This window comes from Puntigrus tetrazona, chromosome 19, assembly GCF_018831695.1.
Source record: "Puntigrus tetrazona isolate hp1 chromosome 19, ASM1883169v1, whole genome shotgun sequence".
In the NCBI taxonomy this organism is placed as follows: Eukaryota; Metazoa; Chordata; class Actinopteri; order Cypriniformes; family Cyprinidae; genus Puntigrus; species Puntigrus tetrazona.
The window spans coordinates 14883578-14897455 of NC_056717.1; the positions used below are offsets into that span (position 1 = coordinate 14883578).

Consider the following 13878-nt stretch of genomic DNA (forward strand, 5'->3'; position numbering starts at 1 on the left):
GCACGCTGTGATAGTGTGTGTTCTTGTTTGGGTTTCTTGTCAGATCATCATCCTGTGGAACAGTGAGAAGCCGCCCCCTCACCGGAGTAAATGGCCTCCTATGCCAGTGCCCCTTATCGTCACAGATGGCAGGAGGAAAGTGAGTGTTCAAGTGAAAGAACAGTCAAGTCATGTCTGTGAGCGGAGGCGAGATCTTGCGCTCTCTCTCCACCTCGTGTCTCACTCTGGCTCTTTTCTCTGCCACCTTCTGTGCTTGCAGACGAGCAGCCGTTTCCTGCCTCATGCAGCTATTGAGACGGAGGCGGTTTTGAGCCTAGATGAAGACACGGTGCTGTTGACCAGCGAGGTATAGAGCTTCCTCTTCATCTTGCGTGGTTTTATTTCACTATGATTTATTCATTCAAATTGTGATCGTTATTTTACTTATTTATATTATGCATTGATAGTATAAATTTTATCGCTTATCCTTGAGTTATTTTAAAATTAAGTGTATTTAAACGTATATAACGTATGTTTATAAGATGGTATAATAATTTTATAATAGAGCTGTCAGGATTAATCATGCAAAATAAACTTTTTTGTTTACAGAATATGTATGTACTGTGTATATTCTTTATGTATATATAAATACACACATGCATGTATATATTTAGAAAATATTTGCATGCATTTACACGTATATGTTATATAATTCATATTATATATATTTAATATATAAATGACATTTTACTTGTCTATTTATATATACATTATACACACATTCTGTAAAAAAATATTATTTTGCGATTAATAATTTGAGCACTATTTTATATTTTTAATTGGTGTTGAGTTATATTTTCAATCTATTTTCGTTTTTTTAAAATAGTTGTGTTGTGCGTTTTACATTTCTTAAATATTTTTAATGATTATTTTACATTCATTGGTAATAGTACATCAAGTTTTCATTTTGTTTATGAAATATGTATTTTATAAAATTTATTTATAATGTTTTTATCTAATATCTTTAATATTTATATTTAAATAGTATTTTAATATGATTTTGTGTTTAATAGCGTCCGAGTTTTGTTGTTATAGTCGATTGGGGATTCTAGTAGATGCCCTGGGTCATAAAAAAAGAGCCTAAACTAAATGGAATAAATCAGATTACATTGTTTTGACACATGACAGAGCTAATTCGTGTTTTTCCATCTCTAATCCGACACTTCCAGATCAATTTTGCTTTCCACGTGTGGCGGAGTTTCCCTGAGAGGATTGTTGGCTACCCTCCCAGAAGCCATTTCTGGGACCCTGTAAAAAAAGCCTGGGGCTACACCTCTAAATGGACCAACGAGTACTCCATCGTCCTCACCGGAGCGGCATTTTATCACAGGTAATTGGCTGCAGCTGACGTATCCTGACAGGGTTGACGTCCCTCACGCTTCATCAAGCGCTCTAATATGATCAGCAGAGACATTGCTCTTGATTATGCATTTGTGTCTTTGCTTCTCACAGGTACTACCATCACCTTTTCTCTCACTACCTGCCCTCCTCTCTGCGTGCGCTGGTGGATCGCACCTCTAACTGTGAGGATATCCTGATGAATTTCCTGGTCTCCTCTGTGACGCACCTGCCGCCGATAAAAGTAGCGCAGAGGAAGCAGTACAAAGAGATGCCCACCCTGCAGGCCAGAGAGCCAACATTTTGTACTTAGAAACCTGATCATAAATTTGCATACCCCTTGCAGAACATGTTTACACACCTTTGAATCTTAAAGATAGTTCACTCAATTCAGTCTTTGTTTAAAGGGGTCGTCTGACGTTGCTAAAAAGAACGTTATTTTGTGTGTTCGGTGTAATGCAATGCGTTTAAGGTTCATGACGTGATGCCGTGTCCCGGCTTGATGATACAAACACAATAAAAGCCAGTTCAAACAAGACATTTTTGCAACCAGTGGGGACATAATTAGTGGTTATCGTGACTTAGTACTGTCTTTTTACGCGCCACATGCATTCGTCATCAGAAACGGCAAACATCAAGCACTATCGTCCGCTGCTCAAAAGTCGCATTTGAATAGTAAGTAGCAGACTCTTTTAACAAGAAAACGTAACTTACTTTGTGAGTCTGAAGAATCAGACTGTCCTTAATTGCCTCTCTTTATAGTCTTTATAGGTTTTAGGAATCAGTCCCCCCCTAAATGCACTGAACACATCTGAAAATTTGGTTTGAACCGTTCTGGAACAGTGCTGTAAACACAACCACTTATTTCTAGTTGTGTCGTCTTTTGGAAGCACAAAGGAGTTTCACACAGCGTCTCCAGAGCATGGCGCCAGCCACAACACTACAGCGAGAGTAGTGGCGCCTTCTTTTTTTTGCGTAAACATTCGGGAGATGTTCTTGACGATAAACCCACACCGCGACACAGAGACGTGGGGACGTGTTTAAACGAGCCGTATCTTTACAAAAGGATATCTCTGGTTTTGAGACATTAGTCTTTGCAACTTTAGGGATCTTATCTATGCTCTAACAGCTTGTAACACTCTAAAGAGACCGACCCCTTTAAAAGTGAGTGCTATCATTTGTTGATTTGAACTGACGCAGCTTTACGTGTTTTAGTTCATTTTAAAAGTGGTTGGTAATGAGAACTATAGCATGACATATTTTTGGACATCTCCTTTCCTGTCCACTCTAAGGGCACTAAGATGGCCCCCTGGGCGAACCCCGAGCACTTTACCCAGAGGCAGGAGTGTGTCAACACCTTCGCAAGCTGGTTTGGTCACATGCCTCTAGTGCACTCTCAGTTTCGCCTGGACCCCGTACTCTTCAAGGACCACGTGTCCGTCCTGCGAAAGAGGTACAAAGACCTGGAGCGCGTCTGAGCCAAGCTAAACGAGCGGCGACGGGTTTTACAAACTGATGGAGAGACTCATCTCTATCCCTCCGTTACTGGCTGCTAGCTTGTGGTGGCCAGCTAGGGGACAAGAGATGGGTTTTTGCCTCTTACGACCAGTTCTGAATTACGACTGATGACAGCTTTATGGATGAGAAAACTTCACAGATCTGTCAATCATTCCAGCTGCTGTTTGACTGGAGGAGTTTGTAGCATTAAGGGTGCCTACTGGTGCATTGGACTAACACATGAGTCACAAAGCAACTGACTGATTACATGAAGTGGTAATTACATGACCAATAAAATAATTCCGAAATGCAAGCGGTGTGTGTGTGGTTATATTTGTGAGATTATGGTTTTATTTTGCCGTTCCTAGCAACCGTGCCTAAAACCAGTACCCATAATGTGGCTAGTTAAAGCTGTAATCCATAGCTTAATTCATAAGCGAGTACACGCTGAATCCGTTTTCCAAACTGTGTTTTTGGCTTGTCCTGAAAACAAAACCCATTTTCTCTTCAATATCGTGACATAATATTTTTTGTGACAAATCTTTAGAGCCGAATTAGATTAACATACGATTTATTTGAAAAGGTTTGGAAAAACTGTAAGGACTGAAAGATTCGATTGTTATGAACTGAACCACAGACAAATCTCAAAGGGCAGTTATTGAATCGCCGTTGCTTTGAAAATGAAATGGAGATTCGTGCACTTAAAAGTAAAAATGATTGTAAATGAATGTAATTGCTTGACTGGTTGTTCAAAATTGAATTCATGACAAGCAAAAATATTTCTGAAACAAGAATTTTATGCTCACTAGAGTTGCATTTAGTACACAATAACCAGTAATGTGAAATATTACAATTTAAAATAACTTATATTTTAATATATATTTCCGATTCATTCCTGTGATGGCAAAGCTGAATTTTTAGCATTATTACTCCAGTCTTCAGTGTCGCATGATTCTTCAGAAATCATTCCAACGTGCTGCTCATAAAAAGATTTGACAAATGTTGGCAGAAATGCATATAATTTCCATTGTGAATTCTGCTTTCGCATTTCCTAAAAGAACCAGACAAAATAGTCGTTTTTCTTTTTTTTTTTTTTTATTTTGTACAAAAGTCTTTAGCTTACAAAAACTATCATCCTGCAATTCATTCGTTTTTTTTTTCCCAGTCAATCCTTTCCAATATCAGGAGTGTAATGCAGAGCTCAGGGAAACACACACTCTACCTGAGTACATATTTGCTGAGGAGCAACGGTGTGAAACACATCACACAGTTCAATGAGCAAAAAAAGACCACAGTGCAGGCACTAATATTTACAAAGCTCAGTCCGCGGTGCTCGTTCATCACGCCAGCAACATGGCTAGCTAACATCACCTGCGTGGCTGTTACGCTGCTTCCCGCTTCTGACGCTAACTCGGATGCTTTGATGAAGCGCTTATTAATCAGAGCGTTGGGATTTAACACTGGAAATGAGGCAGGACCACAAAGAGCTGCCAAGCCTGAGCTCGTTTGTCAAGATGAAATATTATGTGGCGTTTGCACAAGCAGTGAATGAAAGGCAGGCTGCCGTTCGTGTGAAAGCGTCTGAACGCGTGAAAGAGAGAAGACCGTAGAAGAGGGCTGACGGAAGATGGGCCGATGTTTGCTAGGAAACGTACCGCTGTCATTTTCGCATGGTGAGCATGGCATTGACGTCCCACAGGAGGTTCCTCATCTGGTCCATTAGCACCTTCATCTCCTGGTTCTTCTGCCTCACTTTCTGTTAAAAACATGATAGGAGAGGCTCTAAAGAAGCACTAATATTACATGCATCATTTAAAAAGTAGTTTTTAAGAAATTATTATTTTTATTCAGCTAAGATATATAGAACTCATCAGCAATGACAGTAAAGACATTAATAATGCAGCAAAAAATATTGTGCGTCAATTATTTGATATTAACTATTTTCTGAACTTTCTATTCATCAAAGAATAATGAAAAAAATTTGCATTGTTTTAGCATTGATAATAAGAAATGTTTCTTTAGCAGCAAATCAGCATATTATCATGGTTTTTGAAGGATCGTGTTACAACGAAGACTGGACTAATGATGCTGAAATAAATGATTAATAAATGATTCACAGGAATAAATTGCATTTTAAATCGTAGTAATATTTCAAAATTGTACGTTTTTAACCAAATAAATGCAGACGTTTATATTCTAGATTTTATGATTGATTTATATTTTAATCTACTAATTACCATTCCTTAATTTAAAACATACATTATATACATTTGTAAATTGTGATTTGCAGATGAGAATATTAATAGTACATTTTTAATACAGCTGGTTCACTCTCCGCCCATAGTTATACTGGTGGGTTTTTTTTTTTTTCACCATTATAAGTTCAGAGACATGAAACAAGAAGACAAACCTCTAGAACCTCCTGCCTCTCCTGAATGACAGCTGGGCTGCAGGGCTCCACTCTCACAGATGTCGTCTCTTCCCCCACATAAGGAACCAGCTGGAAGGAAGAAAAGAAAATATGTTATTAAAATGATACCTGTAATAATAGCAGTCTCCTGAAATTGAATCTGACTTGAATTAATAATAATTAAAAATAAATAAATAATAATAATTCACTTTTTTAATGCTTTAATGTAATTTTAACATTAATGTATTTTAATTTTCTAAATATGCATTTTCCCTTAAATTTTCTTTCTTTTTTTATTCACTAAAATTTAATTTCCAGCATTACTACATTTTCAAAAATATTTTAGAGCTTGTTTTCGATATCAAAAGTAATAACAGCACCAAGGCTTATTATTTATTTAGCAAATGCTTGATTTATTTTTTTACACACTATTGACCTTGTAGCCCAACATTTTAGTTCTTCTGGTTGGTTCTGGCATTTCCACAGTGATCTCACAAATTTATGATTGATACATTTTTTGTTTGATTGTTTTAAAATCTTAGACATTTGCTTTAAAACGTTACGATGCTCACTATAACTTTGGTTAACCCTACTTTACCAGCTTTGCCAGACAGCAATGTCTGAGCTACCAGGAAAACAAAGGTTCAAAGACAATATTCACACTTTAGTTTCACTGGAGAACAGGGTGAATTGAGTACAGCAGTTAATAAAACAACATCACAGCTACCTCTAATACCATTATATGAAACTTTTTGCTTTATTGCTGTGGGTGGAAACCATTATAAGCTAAATATTGCTGTAAGCTTTATACACGCTTTTAATACATCCACGTACACTCTGTAAGGAAGTTGGTTATTTAATTTACTTAAATACATGCAAGTAAATCATCTAAATCTATTTTACTCTTGCATTCTGACTATGTGAGAAGATACAAAGCCAAGTAAGCTTTTCATATTCCCTTAATTTGCAGTTTTTTTTCATCTTACTTTTTAGCAACATATATACCAGCAACTGCAGTAAACTGAGTATGAGCTCCATATTCTCATTATAATCATACTGTATGAGCCATGAAAGGAAGAACTATCAAATATGATACCAAATATCTTTGCTTCATTTTAGTGCTGGGCAAAAATGAATAGCAATTAAATCACATAAAAAATAAAAGGTTTTCAGAATACATGTGTGTGCTGTGTATATGTATTATGTATGTATGTATGTGTATATATATATATATATATATATATATATATATATATATATATATATATATATATATATATATATATATATATATATATATATATATATATATATATATATATATATATATATATATATATATATATATATATATATATATATATATATATATATAGAGAGAGAGAGAGAGAGAGAGAGAGAGAGAGAGAGAGAGAGACACACATGCAAAAAAAAACATATTTAGAAGATATTTACATGTATGCATATTAATATAATTATATATAAATATATTTAATATACAAACTAGTGCTGTCAAATTATTAAATCGCAATCACATTCAAAATACAAGTGTTTGTATACAAATACAACGTGTATATTGTGTGTGTATATATATATATATATATATATATATATATATATATATATATATATATATATATATATATATATATATATATATACACACACACACACATACATATACATACACAGCATATATTTTGGAAATATATTTATACACACACACACCTTTTACATTTTATATCACATATAAATATATTTAATATATAAACAATATACACATGCATGTATTTATTTAATTATACACATAAATAAACATTAATATATACAGCACACACACACACACACACAAAAACTTTTATTCTGAATGTGATAATCTGTTGCCCACCACTAGGGAAACTCTGAATAAGTGAAATGCCCATTAAATATTTAACTAGGAAAAGGTCTGAGTTTACGGAAAGGCCACGTGAAGATACTGTGCTTCAGTAAACATGGATGAGACTCACCTCAGCTGGAGACTCCTGGAGGTCAGGTGTCATTTCTACACAGCGTTCGTATAACAGACGCAGCTTCCGGAAGAGCAGTGTCAGCTGACGCAGATGCTCCTGCAGCTTCCCAAAGCGGTCCTGATATGCTGCCTGACTCTGCGTCACACCGTTAGGAAGCTGGAACAAACACAACATGACTTTTCATTTTATTAGGTATTAGTGTGTTTGAATTGTGGCGCCTGTGCCTTTAAAAAAAAAAAAAAAAAAAAAAAAAAAAAAAGGATATTTATTGCATAGTTTGAACTTTTAATTTTCGATTTCCTTATCCAAATGCTGGAAAAAAAAAAAATAATAATAATAATATATATATATATATATATATATATATATATATATATATATATATATAGTTGTGTGCGCGTGACGATGTCCTGGACAGTCTCCTGGCCGATGCGGCACAGGTAAACTTTTTTAAAAGGCGGCCTTGGACCATTATTCAATGAAGCAAGGGCACTACTTTTGCTTACAAAAACTCACCCCGTGCGCTGCGATGTCCTGACAGCGAGGCACAGGTAAACGGGAGAGATTTCCCGCAGGGCACCTTGTGGGGGCATCCCGGGCTGCGCGAGGCCAGGAGGCATGTGTGTCGGCGCGGGCTGCTGCTGCTGCTGCTGGGGGGGCATGACCGGCATACCCGGACCGAGCCCCTTCTGAGGGAGCGGAGCAGACATCTAGAAACACAGATCATTCATCATTGAGACAGCTAAACAAAAAAGTGGGAGCGTGCTTATGGAATAAAAACTATGTCGGTGTTGTTTTTTTATTATTTGTGAATGGATTAGGCTGAATGGGCGGAGCACCGAAATTCGCGCTCCAAGTTCGGAGTACGAGCTTTGCGTGGAAACTCACTGCGCTTATCGGTGTTGCTCCTGGTCCGAAAGTAGCTTACTTCTGGGGGATAACAGTAACAACTGCTGAAGAAATGTGGGGCTTCTCCACTCACGTCAAATTTCAAACATAGCAGCATTAGCCATCACTCGTTTCATCATTTCCTGTTTCCTGTGTTACGTAGAGGTACTTGTAAATTCAACAAAGGAAAAGCAAAGCGAAGCGTTGCTAATTTATAAATTAATTCCTTTGTTTTAGGTTTAATATTTTGGGTTCTGTTCATTGCTGTATTGTAATATTAATATTATAATTATTAATACCACATTGTATTGGTATTGTTTATATTTTATTCATAAAATTATTCATGCATATATTCAATCAGTACTTTTTATCTTTGTATTAATTAATTTTGAATTACTTTTAGATTTTTGGTATTAAAAAAAATAGCATTCACGTGCCTAATGTAAATGACTTATCTTTACTGTTTATTACTTTGTATTTTAAGTTATGTTGGTATACGGGTACATTACTCAACATGCTTAATAATATTTTCATAATCTGGAATCATAATTATATAATTTCATTTTAAAAGCGCACATACACATATATTATAATGTTTAATTTCTAAAAATAAATAAATAAAATAAAAACATAGTTCCCGATATTATTCGTAAAATCCTTTCGTTTACCGAAGACTATTATTTTGAAATCGACTGCTCTCATTATGTCTCGCGAGTTTTTCCGTTTCCACGTAGCGTTCAACGTGTGCGCGACAATCCTGCCTGACTCCTGGTTTGTTCGTTGCATATGGTATATATATTTATAACTTTTTATTATTATTTACACTATTCTTCATGACTTACGACATTCGTATGTGTTAAATGCGGTTTTAAAATATGTTTAGCTTTACGTTTGCTTGCTGCTTAGTAACTCTTAACGATAAAATATTAATCATTAAACAATAGTCATTTGCCTTCACAGCTGTGTGATTCAGCCTGACGTGAACTCTTTAACATGTGAACCTGCTGACCTGAATGTGCCTCAGACATTTTTTTCAGTCTGAATCGCATCCAACATATAAACGCACTATCAGTAATTACACACCAGGCTTTATGTGTTTATATTTGGATTGGTATATAAAGAAGTTTACAGCTTCTAATGCATGAATGAATGAATGAATATCTGATGGCTGTTTACAGGTTGGCCTAGAAGATGGCAGAGAATGGGTGTCATCTCAACCCAGAAGAGGTCCTTACCCCACATCATCCACCTAGTACGGAGGCACATGCAGCAGGAGGGAGCAGTTCTGACCCCAGTGGCCTGTCTCCGTCACAGAAAGAAGTTCTGGAGCGCTGTCTACATGCTCTCACTCATGCCAAGAACGACAGTCACATTTTAGCAGCACTTCTCCTGGTAAACAACAACTTATCCTCCTCATCCACCCTATATCAAAAACGTATATTGTATTCATCATTGTTATCTCTTGTGTTTAGATCACAAGGTTGTGTCCAGCCGGACAACTGGATACCGGGACTCTGCATCGGATTTTTGAAGCAGTAGGTTTTAATCTTCCTGCACGCCTTCTGGTTACAGCGTTTCGGGGTGACGACAGCTCCGGGTTGCCCCCGGAGGAGTTGATATCCCTGGGCACTGCTCTGTTGGCTGCTCTCAGCACGGATGCAAGCATGGTTGCTCATCCACAACTTCTCAGCACAGTCCCTCTGATCCTGAGCATACTGGAGAACGGCCCCAATGGGACAGATAAACCGACAAAAACACTCGGGAATGAATCCCAAAGCGCCTCTGGATCTCAAACCGGAAGCGCTGCAGATTCTCAGCCCGCTTCAACAAGCACTTCTACCTTGGATGAGGCTTTGGCCTGTGACTGCTATCAGGTTCTAGATGCTGTACGTGCTTTACCGCAAGGCCCCGAGCAGCTCCTCACCCGCGGTGCCGTTCTGGCTCTATGTAGAGCCGTGCTCAAAAAGCAAACTCTCAGCCATGACAAAGGACTTCCGCTGTTGGGACACGTGTTGTCGTCCAGCGTGAGACAACGGGCTTGGGCTAAACACTCGTCCGATCTTCTCTTGCTGTTGCAAAACGTTTCGCAAAACTTCTGCCGAGTTTCACATCAGGACAGGTTAGAGATGTGCTCTCAAATACCGCCATTTCTTCCCCCACCCGGGGTCGAGTCGGAAAGCCAGGTGCTTAAGGAGATCGTGGGCAATCTGTGGGCTTCACTGCGGCCCTTGATTCAGGGCAAGCTCACTCAAGAGCATTTAGGCTCGGTTTTGGTGGTATCTGCCTGCCTTCTGGACCTGTGTGGGTGGGAGTCGACGGGACCTCCTAAATTCTGCTGCTTGCTGGTGAACCGGGCGTGCGTGGAGGTGAGGATGGGCCTCGAAGAGCCGCCGGGTACAGAAATCTCCCCTCAGCTGCAGCACACACTCACTGCCTGCTATCGCATCATGGAGGCGGCTATGGAACAGGCCTGTAGCCAGGGGCCGGCTTCAAACCCTGCTCAGATACAGGCGGCTATCACTGGCCTGAGTCTTCAGCAAAGCAGACAGGTCCTGGGAGCTCTGGAGGAGGCGTTCTCGGCTGAAATTTACTTTCTTAAGCAGGTAAGAATGCACGTGTTAAACATACGCATCACTGTATTACGGTTCAAAAGGTTGTGGTCGGTAAGAATAGTCATGAAGAAATCATTTGTGCTTTATTTGCTACAAAATACAGTAAAAACACGAATGCTGTGAGCTATTATTATCATTTAAAATAATAATATAATTTCATTGTATTTTAAATGTGATTTATTTCTGGGATGGCAATTTTTCAACAATCATTATTTTAGTGTTTAGTGTTGTGAAGATCTTTTTAGAAATAGTTCTGTTAAGTAAAATTAAATCCTTGTTTTCCTGTTTAGGCGGAGCAGACCAGCTATGATGACCCATTTCTGTTCGCCACGTTCCGCTCCCTCTGTGCATGGTTTGCTGAAGAAACCTCATGTTTAAAGGAGGAAGTCATTGACCTCTTGCCTTTTCTCATTGGCTACGCTAAAAGTCACTTTAAGGGAGGTGGAAAAGGAAAGGGACTTGCTGATTGGATGTCAAAGATGTCCATCAGCAGCAGTTCACAAGATGAGACCTGGAGCAGAGAAGCTCCTCTTAGGTAAGATATATATATATATATATATATATTTTTTTTTATAATACAAAGTTCCCACAATCCTAATTAATGTAAAATCCAAAATATCTGTCTGTACGTATATTCCTCCTCTTTCTTAGATATCTTCTCCCATCTCTGTGCCACCTCTCTGCTGAAGATGGGCCGAGGCGGGTTCTTCTCTCTCTGGACGCTCCAGCCTTGCTTGTGGATTTCCTGAGTAAAGGTTGGGCGTCCTTGAGAGGTCAAAGCGGGAAAACGGTGGCCCGGGACCCCGGTGTGGAAACGGCATGTTCTGCTTTACTAAACTTTGCCATCACAGAGCCAGAACGAGTCAGGTACACGCAGTTTTTCACTCGCATGCAGGATACGTCGTCCCTTAACCCTGACTTGATGCACTGCTCCGTCGCACTCTCTCAGGAGCGACCCTTGTTTCGTTGCTCTGGAGAGCATGCTGAGCGACGCACTGCCTGTTCTTCTCCATAAGCCACGCCTCTTGGTCTTAGCAGCAAACTGCTGCACGTTGGGTCTCATGATTGCCAGGCTGAAGTCAACTTCCGCAGGTACCACTGGCTTGAAATGATAACATTTTATAGGATGTGAATAAAATAATATTCTGTATTGTCTTTTGATTAAAAACTAAAAAGTAAAATAATTCAAATGCTACCATTTTGAGTGTTAACTTAATTGTTAATGTCCAGAAATAGGAACTTTAATGGGATAGTTCACACAAAAATTACAATTTTGTTACCATCATGTGACTAAATTTATCAGAATAAATGGCGTAGAAGAATGCTGATAACTCATAGTTGCTGCTAGCCCCTGACTTCAATAGAATAGGAGGAGAAATACTATGGCTATTAGCAACAATTTACTTATTGTGTGAAATATCCCTTAAAGTACGTGTTAGATAACAGCAAAGACAATCTAAATGTATAAAAGCTGTGTGTTTATGGTTTCTGCTTAATAATGGGTTTCTCGAATCTTCACAGACCCCGTAGAGCTAGGTCCGCGGCGTTTCTTCTCTTCAGTTTTGTCTTTTCTTCTGAGCGCTGTGCAGTCCGGACCGGCTTCTAAGCCAGCACGGATCAGCACTCTCTGGGAGGAACACTGGGAGGAGGCCGGAGAGCTTTGGAGGCTCAGTTTGCAGGCTTTGGGCGGTTGCGTTCGAGCTCAGCCCTGGATCACCACCCTGATCAGAGATGAGGGATGGCTGCAGAACATCTTCACTCTGCTGGGACCCAGTGGACGTCTCCCAGACCAACCTTCGCAGGATGCTCTCGAGGAAGTCCTGTGTGCCGTGGCCAAGCAGTGCCCGGCGTGTCGCAAGGACATTCGTGAGCTGGTCAGGAGTGTAAGCTGTGGGTCACTTCAAGGGTTGCCACAGCTTGGCAGAATATTGGTGGAGAAGAATCTGTAAAATACATATTAAATAAGCACTTAATATGTTGTCTGTTTAGCATATTAAATATGCAATGGATTTGGAATACACTCTGGCCGAAGTATAAACGAGGATGTCGAATAAAAATATTTCTGCTTTTGTCATTTGTTGTTATTGTATGAGTAAAATTTGATTCTTAGGACGTACCTGGCATTCACTGCTTTGATTCATATGGAAGATGCATATATGTAGTTTATATGCAGTAATGACCTGCCAGTGTTGTGTGGCGGTATGTCCGCTAGGTGGCAGCCTTACAGCAATTTACAGTTACTCCGAGGAATGACTTGTTTACAAACTAATAATTAAATTCACATCATGCCATAAGCGTTTGCACAAAGAACGGTGGTTAAAACATGGACGTTTTATTTATGATAAACATTTTAGGTTACCGTCACCATTTTAAAGTTTTCCATTTTAATTTTTCTTTCACGGTTATTCTTCGGTTTGAAAAGCGGCGTTGTGTAAACACAAACCTGTAGTTTCTCACAAATCGGGACGTTTCAGATGAATAACAGCATGCTACATTTAGTAACCCTGCTCTCGCGAATTTAAATGTTAACATCTGTCGTGTCCTGTCGGCGAATTAGTAGCCTGTTACTTGTTATTGTGGCCCTTTATGACAGCGTAATTCACAAGAGACTGAAAATAACAACAACAACAACAAAATATTTAGATAGCATCATCGGGCAAAATGATTAGCTTAAACTTGTTTGACTGAAGACATATTTTGTTTTCAAACATTTAAGAACAAAAAAAAACACGCTATTCAAATCATGGACGATTAGCCTAATGAAATGGCAAAAAAAGGTTTTTAACATTTAACAACACAGTTAAAATCTTTCGTTGTACACGCGACTTTTGCCTAGATGATGTTTATTGTGGACGTCGTTTATTCACCTCAATTGTGATGATGCTAGATTATAAGTCTGAGGCTAAAAGGGCCGAAAGCGTTCATAATATCTAAAGCTTTTGCGCAGCGTAAAAAACGCTGAAATGAAAACAAACCCATTTTCCCAGCTTAAACTTCCCCGGCGCGTCTTGCCATCCAAAATCAGTGTCCCGGTGGCCCCCACTTTTGTCTACCCAAGTTTATCCTCCGCCCATCAGCATACGTC

The 13878-nt window shown here is 38.7% G+C and overlaps 3 protein-coding genes across 4 annotated transcripts in view; 2 read left to right on the forward strand and 1 right to left on the reverse strand.

The window, feature by feature from the left end:
• Nucleotides 1-3187, forward strand: part of ext1c (exostoses (multiple) 1c) — a 48138-nt gene extending 44951 nt beyond the window's left edge. For both annotated transcript variants that reach the window (XM_043218189.1, XM_043218190.1), the window contains 5 exons: nucleotides 44-139; nucleotides 260-346; nucleotides 1209-1369; nucleotides 1492-1663; nucleotides 2670-3187. In XM_043218189.1, the coding sequence (XP_043074124.1) occupies nucleotides 44-139; nucleotides 260-346; nucleotides 1209-1369; nucleotides 1492-1663; nucleotides 2670-2855 (702 nt within the window). In that variant the 3' untranslated portion in view covers nucleotides 2856-3187. The remainder of the gene's footprint in view (nucleotides 1-43; nucleotides 140-259; nucleotides 347-1208; nucleotides 1370-1491; nucleotides 1664-2669) is intronic.
• Nucleotides 3188-3950: 763 nt separating this feature from the next.
• zgc:114119 (Mediator of RNA polymerase II transcription subunit 30-like) lies at nucleotides 3951-8341 on the reverse strand. The gene is made up of 6 exons (XM_043217203.1): nucleotides 8182-8341; nucleotides 7843-8003; nucleotides 7664-7755; nucleotides 7291-7460; nucleotides 5285-5374; nucleotides 3951-4630 (listed from the first exon to the last, which is right to left on the reverse strand). The coding sequence occupies exons 2-6, from the start codon at nucleotides 8001-8003 to the stop codon at nucleotides 4535-4537; spliced, it is 609 nt and encodes a 202-aa protein (XP_043073138.1). The 5' UTR covers nucleotides 8182-8341; the 3' UTR covers nucleotides 3951-4534.
• A 470-nt stretch (nucleotides 8342-8811) lies between these two features.
• On the forward strand, nucleotides 8812-12867 carry ncdn (neurochondrin). The gene is made up of 7 exons (XM_043218378.1): nucleotides 8812-8970; nucleotides 9360-9573; nucleotides 9654-10784; nucleotides 11084-11328; nucleotides 11445-11660; nucleotides 11743-11885; nucleotides 12315-12867. Exons 2-7 carry the CDS (start codon nucleotides 9373-9375, stop codon nucleotides 12740-12742), a joined length of 2364 nt encoding a protein of 787 aa, XP_043074313.1. The 5' UTR covers nucleotides 8812-8970; nucleotides 9360-9372; the 3' UTR covers nucleotides 12743-12867.
• The last annotated feature ends 1011 nt before the right edge of the window (nucleotides 12868-13878 follow it).

Excerpts from the sequence above, each read along its gene's own strand:
- zgc:114119 (XM_043217203.1), bottom strand. The coding sequence starts at position 8,003 with ATGTCTGCTCCGCTCCCTCAGAAGGGGCTCGGTCCGGGTATGCCGGTC. Across the intron at positions 7,461-7,663 it reads ACTATATATATATATATATA|GTTTGTTCCAGCTTCCTAAC; the intron begins TATATATATATA and ends AAGTCATGTTGT. Across the intron at positions 5,375-7,290 it reads TCCAGGAGTCTCCAGCTGAG|CTGGTTCCTTATGTGGGGGA; the intron begins GTGAGTCTCATC and ends TCTTCCTTCCAG.
- ncdn (XM_043218378.1), top strand. The coding sequence starts at position 9,373 with ATGGCAGAGAATGGGTGTCATCTCAACCCAGAAGAGGTCCTTACCCCA. Across the intron at positions 11,661-11,742 it reads ACAGAGCCAGAACGAGTCAG|GAGCGACCCTTGTTTCGTTG; the intron begins GTACACGCAGTT and ends GCACTCTCTCAG. Across the intron at positions 11,886-12,314 it reads GCTGAAGTCAACTTCCGCAG|ACCCCGTAGAGCTAGGTCCG; the intron begins GTACCACTGGCT and ends GAATCTTCACAG.